This window comes from Nanorana parkeri, unplaced genomic scaffold (genome assembly GCF_000935625.1).
Source record: "Nanorana parkeri isolate BGI_ZX_2015 unplaced genomic scaffold, ASM93562v1 scaffold973, whole genome shotgun sequence".
In the NCBI taxonomy this organism is placed as follows: domain Eukaryota; kingdom Metazoa; phylum Chordata; class Amphibia; order Anura; family Dicroglossidae; genus Nanorana; species Nanorana parkeri.
The window spans coordinates 78,371-104,320 of record NW_017307241.1 but is presented as its reverse complement, the minus strand read 5'-3'; the positions used below and the strand labels follow the sequence as shown (position 1 = coordinate 104,320).

At 44.5% G+C, this 25,950-nt stretch overlaps 1 protein-coding gene across 5 annotated transcripts in view; it reads left to right on the top strand.

The window, feature by feature from the left end:
- The first annotated feature begins 2,832 nt into the window (after window positions 1–2,832).
- Window positions 2,833–25,950, top strand: part of ANKDD1A (ankyrin repeat and death domain containing 1A) — a 57,815-nt gene continuing 34,697 nt past the window's right edge. Inside the window, exons 1-4 of one of the 5 annotated variants that reach the window (XM_018566768.1) lie at window positions 2,833–2,961; window positions 19,627–19,730; window positions 23,311–23,409; window positions 24,185–24,283. In XM_018566768.1, coding sequence (XP_018422270.1) covers window positions 2,928–2,961; window positions 19,627–19,730; window positions 23,311–23,409; window positions 24,185–24,283 — 336 coding nt within the window. In that variant the 5' untranslated portion in view covers window positions 2,833–2,927. Of the gene's footprint in view, window positions 2,962–19,626; window positions 19,735–23,310; window positions 23,430–24,184; window positions 24,284–25,950 lie in introns of those variants that run through there. The other 4 variants (XM_018566769.1, XM_018566771.1, XM_018566772.1 and 1 more) reach the window with 4 other exon arrangements.

The following is a 25,950-nucleotide window of genomic DNA, read 5'->3' as shown; positions in this document are numbered from 1 at the left end:
ATATATATATATATATATATGCATATGTGACTGTGTATGTATGCATTTGTGTGTATGTACGTAAGTATGTAACTGTGTGTATGCATGTATGTATCTGTGTGTATGTATGTATGTATGTACAGTATGTCTGTATCTCTGTATATGTATGCATGTATCTGTGTGTGTATATATAGGTATCTGAATGTGTATGTATGTATCAAAATGTGTGATTATGTATGAACTGTGTGTATGTATGTATGTGTATGTATATGTATCTAAATGTGTGCATGTGTGTTTGTGTGTATGTATCTGAGTTTGTGTATGTATGTATGTATGTGAGTGTATGTACAGCATGTGTCTGGGCCCGCTGACACATAGTGTGGTAACCAATGCTATCCTGCACCAGATCAACGCAGGTTATCGCTAGGACACAAATAAAACAATTGTTTTCTATGTGTCTCATTCACACCACAATGCAGGTATAATGGGCTGGCTGCTGCGATAACATTCAAACATGCTGCATTTTATCTCAGTGCACTGGATCCCACCGCAGGGCGCCGCACTGCTCGCAGTGGACCGCACTCCTATGCGCAGACCTGATTGGAGTGTACCCTTTGTACTTTGCTTACTACAGCCAAGTATATCCTGACACATATACATAGGTTGAACTCGATGGACCTGAATCTTTATTCAACCTTATCTACTATGTTACTATGATGTAAAGGGGGGTTTCTGATGTGAAGAGGGCTCCTGATGTGAAGGGGGCTTCTGATGTGAAGAGGGCTCCTTATGTGAAGAGGGCTCCTGATGTGAAGGGGGCTCCTGATGTGAAGAGGGCTTCTGATGTGAAGGAGGGCTTCTGATGTGAAGAGGGCTCCTGTGGTGAAGGGGGCTTCTGATTAGGGCTGCAACAACTAATCGACTAAATCGATAATAGTTGGCAACTATTCTCATCATTGATTTGTTGGCTGGGGAAGGGGCGAGAGAGACAGACAGAGAGAGAGAGACAGACAGAGAGAGAGATTATTTTATACAACCAATCGATTAGTTGAAAAAATAATCGGGCAACGAATCGATTATTAAAATAATAATTAGCTGCAGCCCTACTTCTAATGTGAAGGGGGCTTCTGATGTGGAGAGGGCGAAGAGGGCTTCTGATGTGAAGGGGGCTCCTGATGTGAAGAGGGCTTCTGATGTGAAGGGGGCTCTTGATGTGAAGGGGGCTTCTGATGTGAAGAGTGCTCCTGATGTGAAGAAGGCTCCTGATGTGAAGAGGGCTCCTGATGTGAAGGGGGCTCCTGATGTGAAGAGGGCTCCTGATGTGAAGAGCGCTCCTGATGTGAAGAGGGCTCCTGATGTGAAGAGGGCTCCTAATGTGAAGAGGAAGGCTCCTGATGTGAAGAGAGCTCCTGATGTAAAGGGGAGCCCCATTTTTTTTTTGCATAGGGGTCTTCCCTTAAAAAACAGACCCCAATCTGGGATAAGGTTCAGGTTTGGATTTTTGCATTTTTACATTTAGGTTGCTTTACACTGGGGTACCTTGAGATTTGGCATACTTTTAAAGGGTGACTGAATAAATATTGAAAACCGCTGATGTAGAGGATGAAAATGCAAGTGGCAAGTGTGAATGAAACCAGTGGCGGAACTACCACCGGTGCGGCCGCACCGGAGCCTCAGCCTGGGTGGGCCAAGCACCAGGGGCGCATTGGGCCGGGCGGAAGGGTGGCCTCTCTGCTGCTTTTAAAAACGGTCCCTTCCCGTGGCCGTCAGGGGGTCCGTCACCGACCCCCGCTAAATGAAGTCGGGGGGCCCTGCCAGGTGCATGTGGCAGAGAGGCGGCGGAGGGAGCCACTGCAGCTGCGGCCACAGCAGACCCCCCGTCCCCCACAACCAGGGTCCAGGGAGCCCTCAGTGACCATCAGGGAGCCCCCACTGACCACCAGAGTAAAGTTCTGGATCCACCAACAAGTGCAGCCTCCCGTCTCCCACGCTGTCACAAGCTTGCTCACACTGCGTGCAGCTTCTGAGAAGATACGCTGTTAGCGTAGTGGGCGCTATGCAAAATGTGCAGCCAGCTTCCTCGCTACCCTAATAGCGCATCTTCTCAGAAGCTGCACACAGTGCGTGCACGCTTGTGACAGCGTGGGAGACGGGAGGCTGCACTTGTTGGTGGATCCAGGGATCAGGTAAGTATTTAAAAAAAAAATATATTTCAGCAATACATTATACACTGTATGTATAATTTACTATTGCTGGGATTTGTTGTACTTCTCTATAGCTGGTGGTGGAGAGCAGGGTGGAGAGAAAGTGTGACAGCCGGGCCTGTGGGAGGAGAGCGCTGTGCTTTTTTGGTGGTTGCTTCAGGGGGTGTGGATTGGGGGGGGTTTGTGTTTTTGTTTTTTTTTGGGGGGGGAGCCCCAAAAAAAAATCTTGCACCAGGGCCCTTTTGTTCCTTAGGTCCGCCACTGAATGAAACCCTACAAAGTGACAGTCGTTTTGGCACGCTGCATCTTCGCCTGTGTTGCTGCAATGCACAGATGTGAACGAAGGTTGCAGATTTTTTTCACCTACTTCCTAAAAGTGATTACTTTATGACAAACATGCCATATACTGTATACAATGTTACAGTCCATATACACAGAGGACTACCATGGTAATTCTATTCCATTCCACCCTCCGCACAGATGAACAGACATGTGCAGGCACTGGGACACCGGGCACACAGCGGACTCCCGTACCCACCGCACAGGGCGCACCCTCCCTTCTCCTCCCTTATTCTCTCCTTCCCACTCCTCTCCTCCCCACTCCCTAGCTCTCCTCCCCACTCGTCTCCGCTCCTCCTGCAGGCTCCTGCGCACTGCCTCCACTCTCACCCCCCGGAGGGAGCGGACTGCCCTGGGAAGGGCTGGCACGGCCAATACGGCGAGATGAGGCTGAGCTGAGCGAGGATGGAGAGCGCATTGCTGTGCGATGATGAGATCTGTAAGTGACGATGCTCAATGGACGATCGCATTATTTCTAGCCTGTTGGATCGTGCCAAGCAGCAGAACAAATGAGTTGTCTGCAGGGAGCGGTGCACACCTGGGTGCCTTCCCGGGGCATGTACATGGAGGGGAGGAGGGGGGAAACTGCCATCACTTCTTCACTTACTGACCTATTACTGTCATAGCATAGCACAAGTCATAGCACTGATCACACAGGGCTGGAGACACAAACAATGACAGGAAGGGCTGAGCCCACCAGGGGACAGCGGCAATTTCCAGCCAGCTCTATGGCAGGAATGGTGCTTCTATCATAGGCATGGTCTAATGACCAGAGATCGTACTGGATCCATACACTGGACAATGCAGCTGTCACTTGGTTCATAGGTGGCAGAGGTTTTCAGTGTCAGCGGTAATAGGGATAGGTAGCAGAATTCTGAAGTCTTGATGCATGCTGTGCTATTCCTCCACATTGATGGTGTGCCTCCTGTGTTGAATGCTGGGTTTTTGTTAGCAATATGTCCTTTCCTTATAATGGCTTTATTTAGTAACATTTAAAGAAGAGCTGAACTACCATGCAGTAACCCATTACCACCAATGATACATCAGATTCCATAAATCCAGCTGTACTACTGAACTATTAATGATTAGTATGGATTGGTGCATGTCATTGTTTTCTGTATTTCATGATAGTAGATACAGGCCAAAGTATTGTATGATTCAGTTCTAGCAGACTTGTCATCACAAGAAGCAGTGTTTTCAATGTACATAATCAGTGTATTGTATATGTGGATATTAACTACGTACAATATGATATATCCTATGTAGGAGGTGCCCATCAATAACATGGTTCCTCAAACACAAAAGGAGCCCATGGCTTTCTCTATTACAGTTGCGACAGCTCCCGAGTGGGTCAGTTTTTGATCATTGCTGTTGTGTGTAGTATAATTGAGGTGGGGAGGGGGTCTATTTCATTAACTTCTTATTAAGACTTGTGGGACACTTTAGCTTGTACAGCCTGAACATTGGCCGGTACATATTTCCTTAATCTTTCCTTAAAAATAACACTAAACTCAAGAGTAAGTCCCCGTTCACACCGGGGTGTTTGTAGCTCGTATTTGTCAGCACGGAAAAGCTCTGCACAAGAAATCCTATTGATTTCTATAGTTCCTGTTCATGTGTCAGCTTAGCATCGTGCTGAGAAAAAAGCCGGTCACGGGAAAAAGTACATGAGCTTATTTTTTTGGCAGATCAGCATGATTAGGAATAGGAAAAAGGGTCACATTGCGCTGATCTCTCCAAAAAGAGGCGCATACTTACAGGCTTGTGCAAAGCTTTTCCGTGCTGACAAATACGAGCTACAAACGCCGGCGGTGTGAACGGGGACTTAAATCTTTACAAATTCATTCACGTACCCTATTAACAATACTGTATCATATTTGTGTATCACTTGGCTGTAGATCCTCAAATCATCTCTGAATTGGTCCTGACACTGTCCTTCCTTCTGGAGGGTGGCTACTTTTGTTCCCCATGGTCCCTGTGTGTGTTGTAAATTTAGCCACCACTCCAAGCTCGCTTCCGTGATGGACGACAATCTCAATACAAATTAGTAAACTAAACATGAGATTGTAGTCCATCACGGGACAACCCTTACAGTAATCGCAATAACTGGCCGAAGGAAACACTGACTGTAAAATCTGTCCTCTTACACTAGTTCTCAGTGGGAAATGTGCCCCTTACATCAGCGGTCAGTGAAGAAATGCCCCCTTACATTGGTGGTCAGTGGAGAAAAGCCCCCTCACATTGGTGGTCAGTGGAGAAAAGCCCCCTCACATTGGTGGTCAGTGGAGAAAAGCCCCTTATATTGTGGGACAGTGGAGAAATGCTCCCTTACATTGGTGGTTAGTGAAGAAATGTTCCCTTAAATCGGTGGTCAGTGAAGAAATTCCCACTTACATTGGTGATCAGTGGAGAAATGCTCCCTTACATTGGTGGTCAGTGGAGAAACTCTCCCTTATATTCCCTTACATTGGTGGTTAGTGGAGAAATGTTCCCTTACATAATGGTGAGTGGAGAAATGTTCCCTTACATTGGTGGTCAGTAGAGAAACGTTCCCTTACATTGGTGGTCAGTGGAGAAACGTTCCCTTACATTCCCTTGGTCAGTGGAGAAATGCTGCCTTACATTGGTGGTCAGTAGAGAAATGTTCCCTTACATAATGGTGAGTGAAGAAATGTTCCTTTACATTGGTGGTCAGTGGAGAAATGCTGCCTTACACAATGGTGAGTGGAGAAATGTTCCCTTACATTCCCTTACATTGGTGGTCATTGGAGAAATGTTCCCTTATATTGGTGGGCAGTGGAGAAATGCTCCCTTACATTCCCTTACATTGGTGGTCAGTGGAGCAACGTTCCCTTACATCGGTGGTCAGTGGAGCAACGTTCTCTTACATTCCCTTACATTGGTGGTCAGTGGAGCAACGTTCCCTTACATCGGTGGTCAGTGGAGCAACGTTCTCTTACATTCCCTTACATTGGTGGTCAGTGGAGAAATGCCCCTTTATATTATATAGCCTTGCACTAGTGATCAATGTAGAAGTGTCCTCGTACACTCAGTGGAAAACCACCCCCTTTACATTGGCGGCCATTGTATGGAGGAGATAAATTTGTCATTGCCCAAGGATCCCCTAGTGATCTCTGGAGGAGGCCTGGCTGAGAAAGCCGGGTCTAGGAATCCTGGGGGTGATTACATGGAGAGTGCAGGGACTTACAGGAACTATTTCACCTTTAACAGATCTGTTTGCAGTAAACTGTAATCTGCTTTGTTGTTATGTGCCGCTGTGTTTTGTTCCTAACACTGCCTGAAAACTCACAAATGTCCCCTTGACATTTCCGTGGTGGACGGTTCTATTTGTGGTGTTTGCGTGTAGCTGAGACCTCTCCATAGTGATCAGAGCTGTCTTGTAGACTCTGTAAAGGGGACAATAGGTGACATCACATCTGATAAGAGTAAACCTGTTCAGGATTCAGAGGCTGCTGTCATATAAACTTTGTTTACTGTTTACCATAAATGTATTTCAGATTGGAAACACGTATACAAAACAACATTTCTTTTTTTCTAGACTGACAAACGTCTGGTAATGAAAGTGAACGTATATACTTTAGATCAGGCGTGGACAATTCATATGGAAGTCATGAGCCAGTCTGTTCAATCCAGGAGCCAGCAGGATTTTTTCTTTAGAAGCCAGCTCCATTGACAGCAACTAGAGAAAACCCCAATAGGTGCCAACTATAATTTTAAGGAGCATTGGTGACGTGGCTCCAGGGATATGTCCAGTCCTGATTTAGAACAGTGGTGGTTAGCTGCAATGGGTGGCCAAAAACAGTCCAATAACCACAAGCGACGATCTTAAAGAAGAACTCCAGTTAAAAACTTTATTAACCCCTTGCAGTGGGGGCTACCCGTGCATTGCAAGGGTTACGTGCTCGTTTTTGTCTAGGTGCTAAAAAAAAAGCTATACTCAGCAGACCATGGAGGCCGGCTCTCTGCTTCTGTGATCACTGAAGCGCATCTACTCCTCCGCTGCACAGATGGAATGCTCCTAGGCGTCCTTTTGTCTATACACAGTCTATGCACAGTGTATAGAGTGTGATGACACCAGGATCATTAGGCCGCTGCAGCAGAGGGGGAGAAACGCTTAAAGGTGGCCATACACCTGCCGATTATCATGCGATAATCGTGGGAAATCCCGCAATCGTACGATAATCGGCAGGTGTATGGAAGGCGGGCGACTGTTTCTACTGTACGGTCGCACCTCTTTTGTTTTACGTTGGAAAACCAGCCGAAAATCGCACGATTTTCGGCAGGTTTGTGGCGTGCTCGTAAGACAAATGCCACACGGGCCGGTGTGCACAAGTGCACACTGTCCGCTCAGCATTGCAGTCATCGGAAGCCCTCCCCTCAGGGGGGCGGGCTTGCGATGATCGCGAGTACGATCTGCCTGTCCAAGATGGGCAGATCGTACAAGCTTTTAATTACCTTACAACCATCGCAAGACGAAAGTCGTGCGGTGGTTGTAAAGTGTATGGCCAGCTTAAGACAGCGGTCTACACTAATTGCAAGCCGGCTCAGCTGGTCTGGTGAGTAAAAAATGTTTTTTAGCACCTATACAAAAACGAGCACTTAAAGTGACATTAAAGGATATTTGTTTTCCCCTTCCCAATCATGCTGTAGGGACTTACCTTAAATCATGCCTCTCTATTCGATCATCTTCTTTACTGTCCTTTTCAGCTGTCCCTCCAGCGCTGGTGTGGGTCTCCGATCCAGCGCTGATTCCTCTGTCCTCCTCTTCTCTGATGTCCCACGGTGTCTGTGCGTGTGCACGCTGCTCCATAGACTTACCTTGTTTCTTTCCACGTCTCCCTGCTGAACATCTGAACTGCGCATGCGCCCGCCTCAAGATCTTTTGTGGCCGCCCGAGACTCTTCAGGTGAAGACACGGGTAAGTTTAAACCTGTTTCAATAGGTTTTTTGTTTTAAAAAAAAAAAGGTTTTGCATATATCTACTGCTTGCCAGCAGTAGATATATGCAAAAAAGTGAGGGTTTAATAACTCTTTAACCCGAGGTTATAACCCTTGTCAAGTTTTTTTTGCTATCTGTGTCCCATTGGGGAGATTTGCCTTCACTTTCTGTCCAATAGCCAATATCAAAAAGAGTTCAAAGGCATTTAAACCTTCCGTTTTTTTGCATATATCTAATGTTATCAAGCATTAGATATATGCAATAACTTTAAAACAAAATAAAAAAATGACCAAAAACGGTTTAAACTTACCTGCGTCTTTTCTGCGCGCTCTCTTCTGAAGAGCTGAAGATTCTCGGTTGGCCGCGAAGGATCATGGAGTGGGCGCATGCGCAGTGCAGATCTTTGGCCGGGAGAAGAGGAGAGACACAGGGTAAGTCAATGCAGTCAGCCGGCAGCTGCACAGACTCCTTGGGACACAGAAGACACAGCAATCAGCGCTGGATGGACTGCTAGATACTACTGGAAAAAAGAAGATGATCAGATCAAGAGGCATCACTCAATGTAAGTCCCAACTGCAGGATTGGGGGGGGGGATAGGCTTTAATGTCACTTTAAATCCCTGATGGTCTGCAGGGTCACCAGAACTAGTGTCCCCATAGGAAGATTTGCCATTTATTCCTCTTTTGATAACAACTCTAAATTTGTATTCACTTTCAGTGCTAACGTCACCAGGATGAATAGAGGGGGTGAATCTCCTAAAGTGGACATAGTCAGAAATAAAAACATTGGAAATCAGAAATCACCAGCACTCAGTAAATATATTTGATGTCCATTTAATCAGACCAATCGTCAATTGTCGTGTACAAAATAGCGACGTTTCGGGACCGCACAGGATCCCTTCATCAGAGCGACAATGTAACAATTAAAGGAGAACTATGAGGTAAGTGCTTTTCACTCACCTCATAGTTCTAGCCGACCTGTGACAATGAGACTGTCACAGGTCGGCTCAGTAGATCTGGAGGTGAGCGAACATATACCGGTGTTCGCTCACTTCTCGATCCTGTCACGGCTCTCTGCCGTGACAGGGGAGGGGATGGATTCCCCCCTCCCTGCTCCGATCCACCAGCACTGACTGGCGGAACGGACGAGGGAGGGGGCGGGTACAGCTGGCTCTGCCTCTAAATAGGCAGAGCCAGCTGTCACTCACGCAGCTGGGCGGATCTCGACGTCGATGTCGGGATCCGCTCCGGCTGCGGCGTCTCAGTATACCGCGAGCTGTATACTGAGCTTAGGGTGACGCGAGGACGCTAGTTTGTGTCCTCCCGTTACCCTAAGGAGAACTATTGGGAAAAGCCCTGACCCCATAGTTCTCCTTTAACGATTGGTCCGATTAAATTGACATCAAAGATATTTCCTGAGTGTTAGTGATTTCTGCTTTCCACTGTTTGTTGCACGGTGCCATCCGTGATTGTCACTGCGAGCACCACTACAAGTACTAGGGTCGGGAGCAATGTGAGGAGTGTAGAGGGATTTACTATTTTCTAGCAATAAAAACAACATGTTCTAATCCCTCTACACTCCATCCAAAACTGCTGCCTGTCATTTTATAGATGTCACCCATCCACCATGTTCTTCTTCTCCATTTTCCGTTTCTTTACATTGACAGTTACATCACCTTCACAATCTATCACAGCTCCTCTCCAGCTGAGTTTCTTACCAACAAGATTGGCATTTCCGTTCCAACAGACCTGGTTTTGCTTCACTGACTCTTTGTAGCACCTTTTCACTCCATGTCCATCCAGCTGACTTGCAAGATCCTCCTATAGCAGCACAGTTCAAAACATGTTACCTTCTTCTTTAGAGACATTGAGAGGGAAAACATTACTACACCATACCTGGGAATGGACCAGACTTGCATCTGACTCTAGTCAATTGGCTGCAGGCACTGTTGGGTCCACTTTTTCCTGTCCATCTACTTTGATTTTTCAATTGAAGTTTGTTTTGTCGTGTTGTGTCAACAGGGCCACCCACGGCTTGAATTTTGGCCAGTTCACAGGGCTCAGCTGAAATTCAAGCCATGTATGGTTAGCTTAATGCCAGCACACCATTCACTTGGAGCTGCCCAGACTCAGAGTTTGTACCGCAAGTCTAAGTGGCTTTGCTTTGGCAATCACCTTGGTTATCCATGCCATCAGTGGGCAGGCACCTGGCACCAGGAAGAAGATGTTGGTGGTGTAAAAGGAACAGATCCCATTAGCACAGGAGGCAGTTTGTGACAGCTGGTTACTTTAACCCCTTCATGACTGAGCTAGTTTTCAGTTTCTGTTCATAAATGACTGACACACTTTTTACATTTTTGCTGTGTGATTCTTCCACAGCAGTAATATACTTTCTTACTAAATGTACCCACACATATTATATATTGCAGGGATGCACTGATACCGGTATTTTGGTACCGAGTAGGAGTACCGATAATTTTTTTTCGGTACTCTCCGATACCAATTACCGAGTAACGGAAGTCCCATTCAGGAAGCCAGGTGGCGTGTAATGACTCGCCACGTGGCTTCCTGATTAGCCGGGAAGCGTGTAAAGAGTCGCCACCCGTCTTCCCGAACAACAAAAAAGTCCCCTCTTACCTTAGTATGTGTAGCCTGTCATCCCCCGGGGCCTCTCCAGCGAGAACGCGGTCTTCGTCCGGTGCCCAGCCGGAGCCGTCTAGCCGGCCAATCATGAAGCACGGCGCCGTGTAATGACTTTACACTTTGTAAAAAAAAATAAAAAATTAAAAAAAAACTTTTTTTCATGTCAGTTTATATCAAGCAGCCACTATGACTGCTTGATAAATTAACTTTTTTTAAAATTTTTGGTTTTTAGGCTGCTCCAAACTTAGGAACAGCTAATAATAACCTTAGAGACTGATCCTGACTTTAGTCAGATTCAGATCTCCCTAAAAGCTCTTTGATCGTGCCTAGACGATCAGAACTGATACATTTCACTCAAAAGATATACATTGTATCTTTTGAGTGAAATGTATCTAAACATCGGGCTCTCGAGCTATCAAAACAAATAGCAGAGAGATGAGTCACTGCTACCTCTCTGCTATTTTCAGCTGTCAAATACAGGATCGCAAATTGCGGTCCTGTATTTGCATGTAACGGCTTCATTCTTTCATTAATGAAAGGAAGAAGCTTTTACGAAAAGCTTAATTATTTCATTAATGAACGCCTCAATACTGAGGCATTCATTAATGACTGGTAACTGCTGAGAATCAGCTGTTACCAGCATTACAAAGCCTGATATAACTCGTGTACGTGGCCAGTCATATAGGCACAAAGTGTCGGGACATACACTGTACATCTCCCGTCACGAAGGGGTTAATGAGGTTTCCCAGTGAATTTGTATGTATGTGCATCAGTACAAACATATGTAATATGTATTGATTACACTGATAGCAGATCTTTCTTTTACCACACACTCCATACCTAGGCTTGTATGCGGCCATTTAAAGTGAAAGGTGAACATTTGGCTATTATACAGACTCATACACACAACTTAAAGTTGATCACCAGGCAGATATAAAATACACAAATGAATGCATCACTTGTATGTTGTGTAAGTACCCATCACCTCCCTGAAATGAGACGGGAACCTCCCTGAAATATGGTTGGGATGTCTGAAGTACCTGAGTGTGACATGGTATCACATGTGCTAATAAAAGACATGCTATTACAGACGTGGGCATTTTATGGCCAGCGGGCTGTATCCGGCCCTTTGTCTGTCCCCGTCCAGCCTGCAGTCTGGACAATGACCAATCATCGACCTGTGCTTGGTTATGGCTGGCTGACAGTGGATGTGCTGGCCTCCAAGGCCAATGCATCCACTGCAAGCCATAGCCCAGCACAGGTCAGAGATCAATCCGTGTCCGAACTGTGTTCCTTTTCAGTCATTGGTTGCTGGGACTGCTGGCATCCTTGCAACCAATGATGTCAGGGGTTCTTCTCTGCAGTCACTGGTTGCTAGGACGGGGATGTCCATAATGCTGGGGTGTCCATCCTTTACTGAAGCTCCTGGTAGTGTCCGTCCTCACCTGCAGCTCCACCTCTCCTCTCCTCACATCTCCACCTGTCAAGAAAAAAAATCAGGTATGTGCCACATACTATGTGGGGACAATAAGGCTTCATTCGGGGCCCGTTCACACTTATGCCATGCACTGGTACCACACTTATTGTGCGTTGCAGTGTGGCAGGTGCATTGTGTTGCATGCACTACTTTTTTCAACCCCAGCACAACGCACGGTATTGTGGTACCATGCATTGCGGAGTGAACAATCGCATTGCGACTATGCAACACACTTGCTGCACTGCAACGCACAGTAGGTGCATTAATCGGTTCGACCCTCCACAACAATCCCAGTTTCTCATGTAGCCCCTTGAGAAAATTAATTGCCCACCCCTGTGCTAAAAGGAGGAGAGAGCAGAGCGACAGAGAGATAAGCTCATCAGTCAGTTGCTTCTCCTTCAATGTCCAGAGAAAAATCCTATCCCTACCAGGCAGGGCTGTGTGACAGAACTGTGTAAATCGCAGAACTGAATGGATAGAAATAGAAATCCTCTGGCAGGTAATACAGTTGTCATATATAATTTATCTGTGTATTAGCTGTTTGCCTGGAGTTGATTATTGACTGTGCCTTCCATGTGACTTTTAATACTTCAGTCAACGTGCGTCAGTCAGCCTGACGTCATTACCGTACAAAGGGGATTGGATTCTTGCCTTAACTGTGGTTTTCTGAGTTTGTATTAAACATTGATCTCTCTGCATCATGATCTGCTAGGAGTAGTGAATGCTAATGAGATCCTACATTTTCTTATTGGAAAGAACTATAAAAACACATCACCTCGCCGTGTTGCCATGTGCAGGGGTGTATCTACTGCAAGGCAAACTAGGGCGGCACTTTCCAGGGGGGGCGCCAAAAAATGCTGCCCCTAAACCAGTTAGATAAGAGAAAAAAAATAAATGATATTATAAATTATTCATAAATTACTGCCAGTACTCCTGGACCTGGTGCTTTTTTGACTGGGGGACCAACGTGCCCACCTATGCCGCCTACTCCTACATCTATGCCGGCTGCAGCTCCTTCCTCTTTTATGTCAACATGCTGTGCAATGTATTGGTGTGTGTGACTTTCGTTCGGATGCATTGGCAGTTCGTGCGCCGGACCTCCCTGGGAAACCTGCACCCAAATCTCTGACTTCAGGCAGCGGAGGAGCTTCCGCAGGACCCCAGGGCTGAGATCCAGATGGTCATCATGCTCATCGGCACCTCCGTGGTGGCGAGTCCGGGGAAGTGCAGCCTATAAGCTCTGTGCAGGGTAATGTCTCTGGAGCGGGGCAAGCTACAGAGCCCAGCGGCCAAGGCAGAAGATGGGTAACTGCAGAATTAGAGGGCCCAGCATATTAAGGCAGAAGATCGGTGTTGCAGCTGCAAAACTAGAGACTAGCACAGAATGATGGGTGCTCAGGTTTAGTCTTGCCTAGGACAGCACAAAACCAAAATACACCACTGGCCATGTGATGTGATTTGTTACATTAGGCTGTAGCGTGTTAATATTTGTGAACTATCTAGAAGTAATGTTCTGCTTCACAATATCATCTTTATTCATATTCCTTTAGCATGACATGTGAATGCAACATCTTGGAGCCTCATAGGACCCCCTTCGTCATTTGCCTGTGAGGCTGCGAAAAGATGCATTCAGATTGTATACTGTGGCGCCATCTACCAGTTGTTTCAGCAACTGTTGGATTCTGGGGTATAACTTCCTGATTGGCCGGGAAGCCAGCTCCATGCTCCCTCGTCACCAAGTGATAAGGGAGCATGGATTGGCTCCCAACATGAACAAAAATGTATCTTATTTGTGTATCACTTGGCTGTAGATCCTCCAATCATCTCTGAATTGGTGCTAACACTGTCCTTCCTTCTGGAGTTGGGCTAATTTTGTTCCCCATGGTCCCTGTGTGTGTTGTAAATTAGCCACCTCTCCATGCTCACTCCTGTGATGGACTACAATCTCAATACAGATTAGTAAACTAAATTTGAGATTGGAGTTCATCATGGGACTGACACTAAAGTGACATTAAATTCAGAAGTTAAATCTTAAAAATGCATTCAGGCACCTCAACTATTATCAAGTTCTTCCTCCTGGGGGGTGGATACTTTTGTTCAGAGATGATTTGAGGATCTACAGCTGAGTAATACACTAATAAGCTATAATTTTTATTAATAGTTAGGGTACCGAAATGCATTTTTAAGACTTAACTCCTGAGTATAGTGTCTTTTAAAAAATGACAGTTGGCACCCAACTTTTGAGGGTTTTCTCTAGCTGATGTCAATGGAACTAGCTCCCAAACAATCTTACTGGCTCCAGGATTAGACAGACTGGATCCTGGATTCCATAATAATGTATCCACACCTGCAGTAGATGCTTAGTCCCCTTCTCTTAAAGCATGTCTGTCGTCCTTGTTTGGCTTGTCCAAAAATTACTGCCTCTGCCTTCCTGTTTGTGGGTGGATCCTGTAGCTAGAAGGCTCCAATGGAGCCCCACCGAAGCGATTTGTGCATGCACGTACCTGTTCCTCCTGACATGCACAGGCAGCGTCTCACGTCGGTCACTATATTTTTTTTTATGAGGAGGCTCCCATCTACTGCACAATGAATGCTGGGACATGTTGTGAAATGGAGCCAGCTGATTCACATGGGTGAATCCGCTGGCTCCTGATGATGCTGTGAGAGTGCTCTCCCAGACCAGAACTTTGGGGAAATGGCGCAGAGGAAGTACAGGGATGCAGTTGAAAAATCATGAAAAAGTAAGCTTTTCCAGACTTTGCTGAAAACAATCCTTATTATTTAGTAATGGCAGGTATTTCTATAGCGCTGACAACTTACACAGCGCTTTACATACTGAGCATTCTCATGAGTCCTTCTCCTCAATGAGGTTACAATCTAAGGTCCCTATTGCACACACACACAGACCCGATTTCGGCAGGAGCCAATCAACCTACCAGCATGTCTTTGGTGTGTGGGAAGAAACCAGAGTATCTGGAGGAACCTCGTGCAACCACAGGGAGAACTTGCAAACTCCTTGCAGATAGTGTCCTGACCAGGAACTGAACTGGGGATCCCCAGTGCTGCAAGGCAGAAGTGCTAACCACTATGCCAGTGTGCTCCATTGCAATACAGAAATATGTTTGATTAAATACACTAGGCTTAAAAGGAGAACTATGGGGTCAGTGCTTTTCCCCATAGTTCTCCTAAGGGTCACAGGAGGACACAAACTAGAGTCCTCCCGTGACCCAAAGCTCAGTATAGCTTGCGGTATACTGAGACCGCCGCAGCCGGGACGGATCCCGACATTACTGTCGAGATCCACCCAGCTGCGTGATTGACAGCTGGCTCTGCCTATCTAGAGGCAGAGCCAGCTGTCCCCGCCCCCTCCCCCGTCCGTTCCGCCAGTCAGCGCTGGAGGATCGGACAGGGGAGGGGGGGAATCCCTGCATGGAGCCGTGAGTGACAGTCACGGCTCTCTGCAGGGACAGAATCGAGAAGTGAGCGAGCGACGGTATGTGTTCGCTCACTTCCCGATCTATTGAGCCGACGTGTGACAGTTTCATTGTCACGCGTCGGCTCGAACTATGAGGCTGAGTGGTTTTCACTCACCTCATAGTTCTCCTTCAAGTACTACCAGGTTAAGTTGTATCCCCTCTTCTGTAAATCCATCCTTGCCCTCAGGCTTGTCTAATTTGTGGTTTATGAGAAGAGGTAATGCAGCATGTATAGAACTCGACTAGCTGAGATGACGGTATATTCTCCATGGTTATTTGACATAACAGAATTCTTTCCCTGTGACATTGTGAACCAGGATCTGCTGCTGTGTCAGACGGATGTGCCTATTGAAAATCTGGATCAAGTGGTTGCTGGCTACAGTGTTCTCATTTTTTCCTCTACGCCCTGGAGTCCTCGCACACAAAGGCAGCATGTCAGGGCTAATTTCATTTCCTGCCTAGTTGTAGTTCGATTCAACGCATGAATGGAAGAGATGCTCTAAGGCATTGTTGGTATCTTGCAAAGCATTTCGAGGCTCCACCTGTGTTCCCAACTCCTCCAGAGGGCCACGCTACAGTTTAGTAAAAAGTAAAACTTATACAGAAGTATATACCATGCTTTGCCGTAGGCGCAGAGATTGCTGCTGAGGGGCTCCTGATGCAAATGCTCCTTCTGCAGTTTGTGGCTTCACCCCTGCACTTATGTATTGGGAGAAAGGAATAGGCTGCTATTAATGAATGCCAGGCTGATGCTGTGGTTTTATTCTCTCAGGCTCACTGACTTGCAACCATAGTGTAGAGTGGTCCAGTACCCAGCCAAGCCTTTTTGTGGTGCTATACAGATACATTTTAGATTTATAGTATATGTGATTGCAGCACTCCCAAAGCACATAGAAAAAAGGAAACATCAATTCTGTACTCCAAATGCATTTATTAAAATTTACAGTACATGCGCAGATTCTTTTGGAAGTTTTTTTATTGGCAGTCATGTGACCGCAGTGCCTTCATTATGGTGGCTATTCTGCATATTTGGGGGCATGTCCATTTACAAAGCGGGCTTATTGTAAAATCTGATTAGTTTAGGGTTATGAAATTGCATTTAGAGACTGTATATAGTATAAAGATGAATTAACCCTTTGAAGCATCTGTTGAAAGTACACCAATGGATCAGTCCAAGCAGATTTAGTTTTTTAGTTTTTGGTAGATGCTGTGCAGTAAGGGCCCATCCATACCATCGCGTTACAGTTCATTCTGCACCCCAATACAAATTGCTCAATGGTATAAATAGGCCCGTAAAACTCCTAACAGAAGTCTCTCAGAAACTCTGCTGTTGAGATCTCTGCACTTGAGTTCTTGTTGTGACCATTATGACGAGGTCCCACTACTCCTGTTGGGTATCTAATAGGTTTTATATTAAAGTGATTCTAAACTCAGGAGTTAATTCTTAAAAATGCATTAAAGTACCTTAAAGTGACATTAAAGTATTTTTTTCCCTCCCCCCAATGTTAGTGTAGAGACTTACCTTAAATGATGTCTCTTGATCCGATCATCTTCTTCTTTCCAGTTGTTTTCAGATGTCCCTCCAGCGGTGCGGCGGGTCTCCGATCCAGTGCTGACTCCCCTATGCTTGCTGGCACTTCCTGTCCCACAGTGTCTGCATGCGGGTGCACGCTGTCCATAGACTTACCTTGTGTCTCTCCTTGTCTCTCGGCCGAACATCTGAACTGTGCACGTGCCCGCCCCAAGATCGTTTGGGGCTGCCCGAGATTTTTCAGATTTTCGTACGGGAGTGAATCACAGGAATGAGCTTGGAGCAGTGGCTACTTTACAACACACACAGGGACCATGGGGAACAAAAGTAACCACCCTCCCAAAGGAAGGACAGTGTCAGCACCAATTGAGAGAGGATTTGAGGCTCTACAGCCGAGTGATACACAAATAAGATACATTTTTGGTAATAGTTAAGGTACTTGAATGCATATTTAAGATTTAACTCCTGAGTTTATTGTCACTTGAGGGCTTATTCACACCGAAAGCATGTGCGTTCCAGAGCGTTTTGGGGCGGGAGGCTGATCGCACTGCGGGGCGGGGGGCGTGCAAGCGGTGCCATTAAATACAATGCACCGCCACGCCCCCTCCCGCCCCAAAACGCAAAGGGAAGTTTCTCAGCGATTGCGGTGCGTTGCAGCAGCTACCGCTCTGGAACGCACACGCTTTCGGTTTGAACAAGGCCTGAAGATTGCAGGAAAACACACAAAGGTGGACTGAAACACCCAAATTTCCCAGGTGGATAGGAGCAAAGGTGGGAATATGGCAGGATGATATTGCTGTTAGCCTATCTCTAGGGCACGTAAGAATCCAGGAACTCATAACACAACTAATCAAGCTGTACCAAAAACTATTAACAAGTATTCCTTTTGGGTGGACTCACCCTTTAAGTTGTATATATTTTTGTGTGAATGTAATATAGTGTTTGCTGAAACATTTAACCACCTCACGCGGGCTCACGTAAATTCACGTCACCCGCCTAACACGGATGCTGCTGCAGCCGTGTTCTTAGTACAGTTGTAAACAGCAGACGATTTCTGTTTCTATGCAAGTGATCCGGCATCCCCTCTGTGTGTGTCCCCTCTTCCGCTGTCGGCTTTCCCAGGCTCCTCTGTCCCTCTTGCGGGCCCGGGACCAGCACGGCAGGTCTCCTCTGATGGATCGGAGGGAGATCAGCAGGCTTCTAGCCGCTGATCTCTCCTCCGATTACTGGACCTGGAAGTGATGTGTATTACATCACTTCCGGTGTCACTGGGCACATTCTTCAGCTCCTAGAGCCAGGAGAAGAAGCTGGTAAAGCAGATCTCTGCTTCCTCAGCTTCTTTGGGACCCCTAGGTGAAATAAGGGGTGTGAAAGACCCCTGATGTCTCCATAAAAAGGAACTGTTACATCCTATTTGGTATTACATAGGGGGCTTTTTAGCAAACACTCGTTGGATGTGCCTACATGCAAAAATGAAAATTGTGCCACGCATGTTACATATCGCCGCAAATGTTGGAGTGAGAGCAATAATATTAGGGCCATCAATCACTGGTAACACTAAACTGATGAGCAGTAAAAGTTTAAAGCGCCCCCTATGTAAAATTGTGGTTATTGTAGTTTTTTAGCGGTTTCACGGGCGCACACAATTTTAAGGGTTAACATGTTTGGTATCTATTTACCCCGTGTGACCCCATCTTTTATATTTTACCAACAAAATTGTTCTTATATTTTGTTTCTGTGCACTAAATTTTTATTTTAGTGTATTTTATCCTAAAAGAACTGGTTTGATAAACATTTGCGCAAATACCGTGCGACATAAAAAATTGCAACTAGCATCTTTTTATTCTACAGAGCCTCATTTCAGGAAATATATAATTGTTTGGAGGTTTCAAGCTGTTTTCTAGCCAAAAAATCAGATTTTATCATGTGTGTGCAACTGTAACAAATTGCTCCGGTCAGCGAATGGTTAAAATGATCAAGGTGTATTTAACTGGCTCAAGTACCATGGAAACTGTTAAAATGCTTCAGACTGAAGACATGAAACCCATAGCTTTTCTGCAGTTTAGTGAAACCAAAGGTTTCAGTATCCTTAAATAGGACATGCTTTAACTACGGTCACTGCAAAGTATCAGCCCTTAGGATTCCAGTCACAATGCATTGTACTGTAGAAAAGCAAAATGTATGCAGTGCATATACTGTAGCATTCGTAGCTGAAGCATGTTCTGTGTATTAGCAGCAAGGGAGGTTGGACAACTGTGGATGTTCAGACTAGGATACCAAGTCACAAACAGACCTTTTTCAAGTTTGGGGAGTTTGGGTTGTGCCCTTAAAACTTCTTCTATCAGTAGGGTTGGAATAGCTAAGTTTGCCAGCAAAATGTTCATTAAACTTCCAGCTGAAGCCCAGAACACCTGTAAAGGTGCCCATACACCTTACAATTATCTGCAGATTTTCTGTGGTCAGATGAAAAAAGTGCAACAGATTGGCCCAGGTGGAGATTACTCCATCCACACAGTTTAGCGTAGATGGAGGAATCTGTTGCACCTTTTCCATCTGACCATAGAAACTCTGCAGATAATTGTAAGGTGTATGGCCAGCTTAAGACTTTTATTAACAGCTTAAGACTGTTAAGGGAATTCACTCTCTTTGTCTGTCCTGGGACTGTTATCACTGAAAGTTAAAGAAAATCCCAAATTTTGAGTTGTCATCAGAACAGGAATAGATGGCACAATGAGGACACTAGTTCTGGTGACCCTGCTGACCACCAGGGATTTCCCTCATATTGAAGGGATTTCCTCTCACTTCTTGTTGTGGCTATTGGACAGGAAGTGAAGGGAGATCTCCCCAATGCGACACAGATGGCAAATGGTATAACCTTTCCTTACTCTGTTCAAAACAACCAAAAACATTATAGCTTAATTTCTACTTAAAGTATTTTTTTAAGTAGTAGAAAATACTTGTTACCATATGTTCAGTATTAGTTTGTTTTATGAATTCCTAACCCTCAATTTGTTTTAGTGCTTCGCACCGAGCAAGATTTTCACATGGCTGCAAAAACCAACAACATCGAGAAGATGAAGCAGCTAATCTTGAGAGGGGTGAACGTCAGAGCCAAGAACAGTGTAGGTACAGTATCCCTTCTATGCTGGTGCATGCTATAGCAAGGTTTGGTTTGTGGGATGTCTATGGGGACAGTAGCAATTAACATGTCTTATATTGGAATAATTAAATCTACAAACAGTTCTGTAATGTGAGGTTTTTTGCAAGGACAGTTAAAAGAGAACCTTTTTTTTTGGTTTAGTCCTCTTTTGGGTCACAGGAGTACATTTACTAATATACTCCTGTGACCCAAAGTCAGCATCTAGTGGTTTACTGCCTGCTATTTACAGAGCCACACTGCAGCCGGGTAAGATCCCAATATTGTTGGCATCCACCCCGCTGCCTGATTGACAGATAGCTCTACCTGTCTAGAGCCAGAGCAAGTTGTGCCCGTCCCCTGCCCTGTCTGTCCCTCCAATGAGCGCTGTAGGAACACAGAGGGGAGGGGGAATGCCTGCGGGGAGCAGTGACTGACAGTCATCGATGTCTGCTGAGAGAAGACCATGAGCTGAGCGATCACTCAGCTCTCGATCTATAGAGCCAGTGTGTGACAGCTTCAGTGTCCCACGTCGGCTCTAAGTATTGGGAAGAGTACATTCTACTCTCCCAATACTTGTCCTTTAATGAACAAATAACATCAAAAACATTTTTTTTCTTTTGGTTGTATGCAGAAATATAATATTAGACATATTTTCTAAAGCAAAGAACACATTTCAGTAATTTTGTAACAGAGTATATATTTCTCTGATCTGACTATAGTGAAGCAAATGGGATTGGTTGATGTGGCTTAAGGTGATTTGTACTCAACATACATTTAACACCAAAAATGGTACTATAGAGTAGGGAATGGTTGGTTAAAATCCAATCAGATTTTTTTGTTTTCCTTGCTGCATGTTTCATTTGGGGAGATTTCCCTTTACATGCTGTCCCAGAGCTGCAATGGGAATTGAGGTGAAATCACCACTTACACAGTTGTCACTGGAACTGGTGTCCCAGTTAGAAGATTTCCCCTCGACTCTTATTCCTGGGTCAGCTTTAACATTTTCATTTTCCCACCGCTTTCTGTCTCGGTGACAGTGGTCACCAGGGCAAACAGAGAAAGTGAATGTCCCCAGCGGGGACACAGACAACAATGAAAACCTGACCAGACCTGGCGTTTAAGCACTTCCCAGTTTTATCCCAAACTGGAAAAAGAAAGTTTTGGCATTAGTTTCTTTAAACCAGGGGTTCCCTTTGGGGTGTGAGATGGAATTTCAGGGGATGTGACAAAGAATGGCTTGTATCCTTTAGCCCCCATTCACACCTAAGTGTACCAGGAATGCGCGTCACGTTTGTGCGTGTTCATGTGCGTTTGTTGTCACGGGCGCAGGACAAATGAGGGATAGTAGCTCATGTAGAAAATTCTGCGACACGCATCCTGCGTTTTTCCAGCTGCATTTAGGGTGCCATTAACAAACGTGCTGCACGTTTTTGACACATTCCGTAATTGTGCATCAAAGCGTGCATTTTGTGCGCAGGTTCACGGAATGCCTAGGTGTGAATGGGGACTTAGTGATGAGTCACTGCTGCCAGTGTGCCTTGAGCAGTGGTAGTAGGTGGTTGTGTTGCGTAGATAGTAGTCTCGTTGTTTATTTAATCAAAAGGAGGGAATAACAGAATTAACATACAAGTAAAGTAAGCAACTGATTTTCGGAGAATTGCTTTTAAAATGATTATAACGCAACAAGTGACATAATCATTGTATATTGTTTCACTCATTAATTCACAAACGTGAGAGTTTGTTAAGTATTTCACCCCTTGGAGCCTTCCAGCTTGTCCGTCACCTCTGCTCACACACACCATGCCTCCCTCTGTCACTTGAATTTACTCGGCCAATACTGTACTGATCCCCTCTGTGTCCAGCCAATCAAACACCTCCCTCATTGCCTCTGACTTCTCCATATATAATGTAAAGGACTGAGGGGTGCAGGGGAGATGGGGGGTGCGAACTTTAGTCAAACATTTCCTAGGGGTGTAGGCCATAGATAAGGTTGGGGACCACTGCTTTAAGCTCTTCTCTTTGCATTGGCTTAATACGGATATGGGTTCTCAGTGCTCAAGGTGGCAATGGATGTAGAGTAGACATTTCCAAGGGGTCTATTTATAAAATATTTGCATAGCTTTTCATCCAGTGAAACTGCATGTACATTTGTCCTGTGCAAGTTGACCAGCTGATGTGAGAATGGGGCCAACATGAATGTTCTCTGGGTATCTTTCTCTTCTGGTCAAATGTTCTTAAAGCAGAATTACACCCTCCTATCTTTAATACCTAAGGAAGGTGCCATCGTAGCCTCTATTTCAATATAGGCACAGAGGTAAAATTTTTTAACATTTTCTAATGGTGGTGTGCCTCGTGATTTTTTTCATGAAAAAAGTGTGCCTTTGCACAAAAAAGGTTGAAAAACACTGCTCTATTGGATTGCAGTTACCATGGTGCCCCACATGCAATCGGCTATGACAGTAGCCATTTGGCTTGAAAGTTGGGTTGAGAGCTGAAATAAGCACACTGGCAACCTTGACAGTTGGCATACCTTAAAGGTGACTATCTTGGGAGACAATAAATTGGTGGGTGAAGTTCCCCTTTAAGAATTTATATAACATAAACCATCAGGAGCGTACTCTCACTTGCAGATGAATTGAGCACTAGTATATTATGAATAGTTCCTTATATTCCGATAACACCTGTATTACTGTGTACTAGATACATTAGCCACAGAAGTGCTGTAAATAATAAGCCCATAAACTGGCACTAATGGTTGTCTTTGGCAGATGGAAACAATGCTGCTAAAACAAAAAGTTGCAGAGTTGAAGAGTATGTTGCATGTATATTTTTAAGTGCACAACTTGACATTTTCCAGTATTGAACCTCATCTACCATGTAGCTGCCCACCCCCACTATTTTATCTAGGTCTTCCTTTAACGATAATACTGTATATCTTGTGCCAAAGTTATTTCCTTCCATAATATGGTATCATCAGCAAACACTGAAATGTAACTCTTAATTCCAATCTCAAATTAAACAGCATTGGTCACATGACAGAGTCCTAGGGCACACTACTCACAATCTTGAACCATTTAGAGAATGAGTCATTGATCACTACTCTCTGGACACGTTCAGGTAACCAGTTTTCTGCCCATGTACGTACAATTTCTTATACACCAATAGACCTTATTTTGTAAATTAGACATTTATGAGGTATAGTCGTATTGCATTTAACTGAATTGTCAGATCCAGCTCTAAAGTCTAGCGGTGCCTTTAATATTTTGACAGGAAAATAGAACAGATCAGTCTCAGGGTGATCTAGTTATGTCTGTCATTCCTGTATTTGCAGAATAATACGGCTGCTGGAAAAGTGCTCAGAAATACCAACAGCAATGTGTATGGAATAAGTAGGGTAGGGCAGATCCGACCTGCACATTACAAACACACAGAGCAAACATAAAGACATGCCCGCCTGCGTCAGGATCATGCCAATAGTAATGATTGTACCTTCTTGCCCCAGGTTACTGACCATACAGACACTGGATCATGGTCTTGTTTTTCTTTCTTTACTTGCGTTTCAGGTAGACAGGACAGCCTTACACTGGGCAGCTGGAGCTGGACAAGAGCAAGCTGTCAAACTGCTGCTGGAATATGATTTGCCTGTGGACGAAGAAGACTGTGTATGTGTCTGGTTTGTCAGGTGACCCCTAACACACAATTACCCTTTATACTCACCCCTAGAATGTTAGAGCATTAAAGGATATCTAAAGTCCCAGCATTGTAATAGGAATACATACTAGAGTTGTTTTTGATAATGCAATCAAAGCTTACTTGAAAAATCCCTTTTATGTGGTGAGTGCTGCCTTCTGTCTGCTCATCACTTTCACCAACTTCCTGGATTCCATGTGTGCTTTGCATCCCTTTCCCTGCTGCTTGATGTAATCTGGATTTCTCAAGACTACATATCCCATGATGCATCACTTCCAGCAAGCAATAAGGTTGCATTGTGGGAAGTTCAGACACTGAGTTGTAGTTCAGATGGTTGACACAAGGAAGTGCATATACACAGGGCTGAGTAACATTGTGTCAGTGCATTGAGGAAGTACATCCTATCGGCATCTACAATCAGTAATTTTACAAACTTCAAGGTGGATCTGGTTATTATGAGTATTATGATTTGGATAGAACTTGGATAGAACAGATTTATTTCACTTTTTTTACCATAGATATCCTTTAATGTACTCACTATTTTGGCCTAGATTGTTCACTTCCCTGCCTTCTCCAAACTCTTCACCATTTAGTGAATAACCCTGGTAGTATATGTTCACTACCTTTCTCACAAATACAGTATATTGCATTGTATAAGCAATTATAAAATATATTATTGCAATTATAAATATAAGCATTGCCATCACTATATAAACATTTGTTTGTGCCCATTTTCTGAACCTCTAGTTTGGAATGAATGCGCTTCTGCTGGGGGCATGGTTTGGACACCTGAAAATTCTCCAGATCCTGGTCAATGCCGGAGCCAAAATCAGCTGTGAAAATAAGGTGAGGCTTGACAATTTAAGTTCATGTGTATCCTGTATGCCCAGAAGTCAATCATGTGTTCTCATATTGTTAACAAGTGGCAAATAACGGAAAACATACGACATTCCAAAAGACTCATAAAACAAAGCAATCTGCTTAAGGCAATGCTCTCTATTGTATCTGCCCGTCTTTTATACCAGACAGCGGTGACCCTGTGACCAAGGTGTCTTACTGACATACAAGAATGGTTGAACTGTAACTGGCTGAAACTGAACCCAGACAAGACAGACATGCTTGTAAACGGAGGGCAGAGGCTAACATTAAAGTGGTAGAAAACGCGTCTAAATATGTCCAGTTGTTTTGTACAAATCTTATGTTCTCAGGCCCACAGCCTGGGTTTGATCCCGGACACTAACCTATCAATTTAGGAGCAGGTATCTGCTTCCATCAGGTCTTTCCACCATCTCAGGAATATTGCAAGAATCAAACATCTGACATCAGCAGAGGATATGCCAAAATGATTCCATGCTTTTGTATCATCCAGATTACTGCAACTTCCTATACTATTGTGTCTGAGAACGAATTATATTGATTGCAGCTGGTACAGAAAGCAGCAGTCAGGCTAGTCACCCATCACCCCAATTCTGCATTCCCTATACTGGCTTCCAAGTACAGTAAATGGAGGATATCCTTTAAAATTGGCTTAGTTATAGATGCCTAAATAACTTGAGCAGCGTCTATCTGAAAGAAATTCTGGTTTCCTATAATCTTACATCCTTCCATCATTCCTCAGACAAAGAAATATTATTTGAGCTCAGACTAGTCTAATAATCTATTGGATCTCATGAATTCTATCATGCAGCACCCACAATACTGAACTTACTGCAATCCATTGTCCAGGAAGGACCATCTCTGGATGTTTTTAAAAACAGACTGAAGATTCGTCTATTCATCAAGGATTACAGCAACGCCTGACAAATCCTTCTCTTCACAGATCCCAACACCAATCTGATGATCAGTGCTTTAAGTCCCCAGGGGAAGAGCATATCAATTATATATAAATATATTATATTACTATTACAGCTTTTTACAACAGCTATAGATTTCTAAATGTAAACTAGTCATCAATTATTAGGACACATGTGACTGATTCCAATCAGTGATGATATAAGGAGTTCTGTGAAAAGGTTTGTAAAAGCTTTTGGCTCCCAGTCTCATTCATTATTTGTTCTTGGGACTCCTTAATATCTTTGTAATATGCTTTTATGTCAGTCACATACCCTACTCATTGACTACACATATGCTTATGTTTGTGATGTCACTAATGGGCCACGCATGTGCCACCTGAACACTTGAGGTGAACCAGTTACCAAGGGGCATTTGTGGTAATCTGAATCTTTACTATTGTATTCTAATAATACTAATACTAATTAGTAGGTTTGTCTGAACTCCTGCCTGGGCTCAAGGCTGACAACAGACACTCGTAAAACTGCCTTATAACATCTGTGCTGTAAGAATTGCATGACAGTAAACCCAAAGCTTAATTCATTGACAATTATACCTTGTCCAGCAGTGTGTCAGTTAATCAGCCATGAGTTTAGGAAGGAAACAGGTCAGCATCTATGGGGCCTACAGCCTGATACTGGGCTAACAAGAAGAGATTATACTTAAATAACACACACTTATCC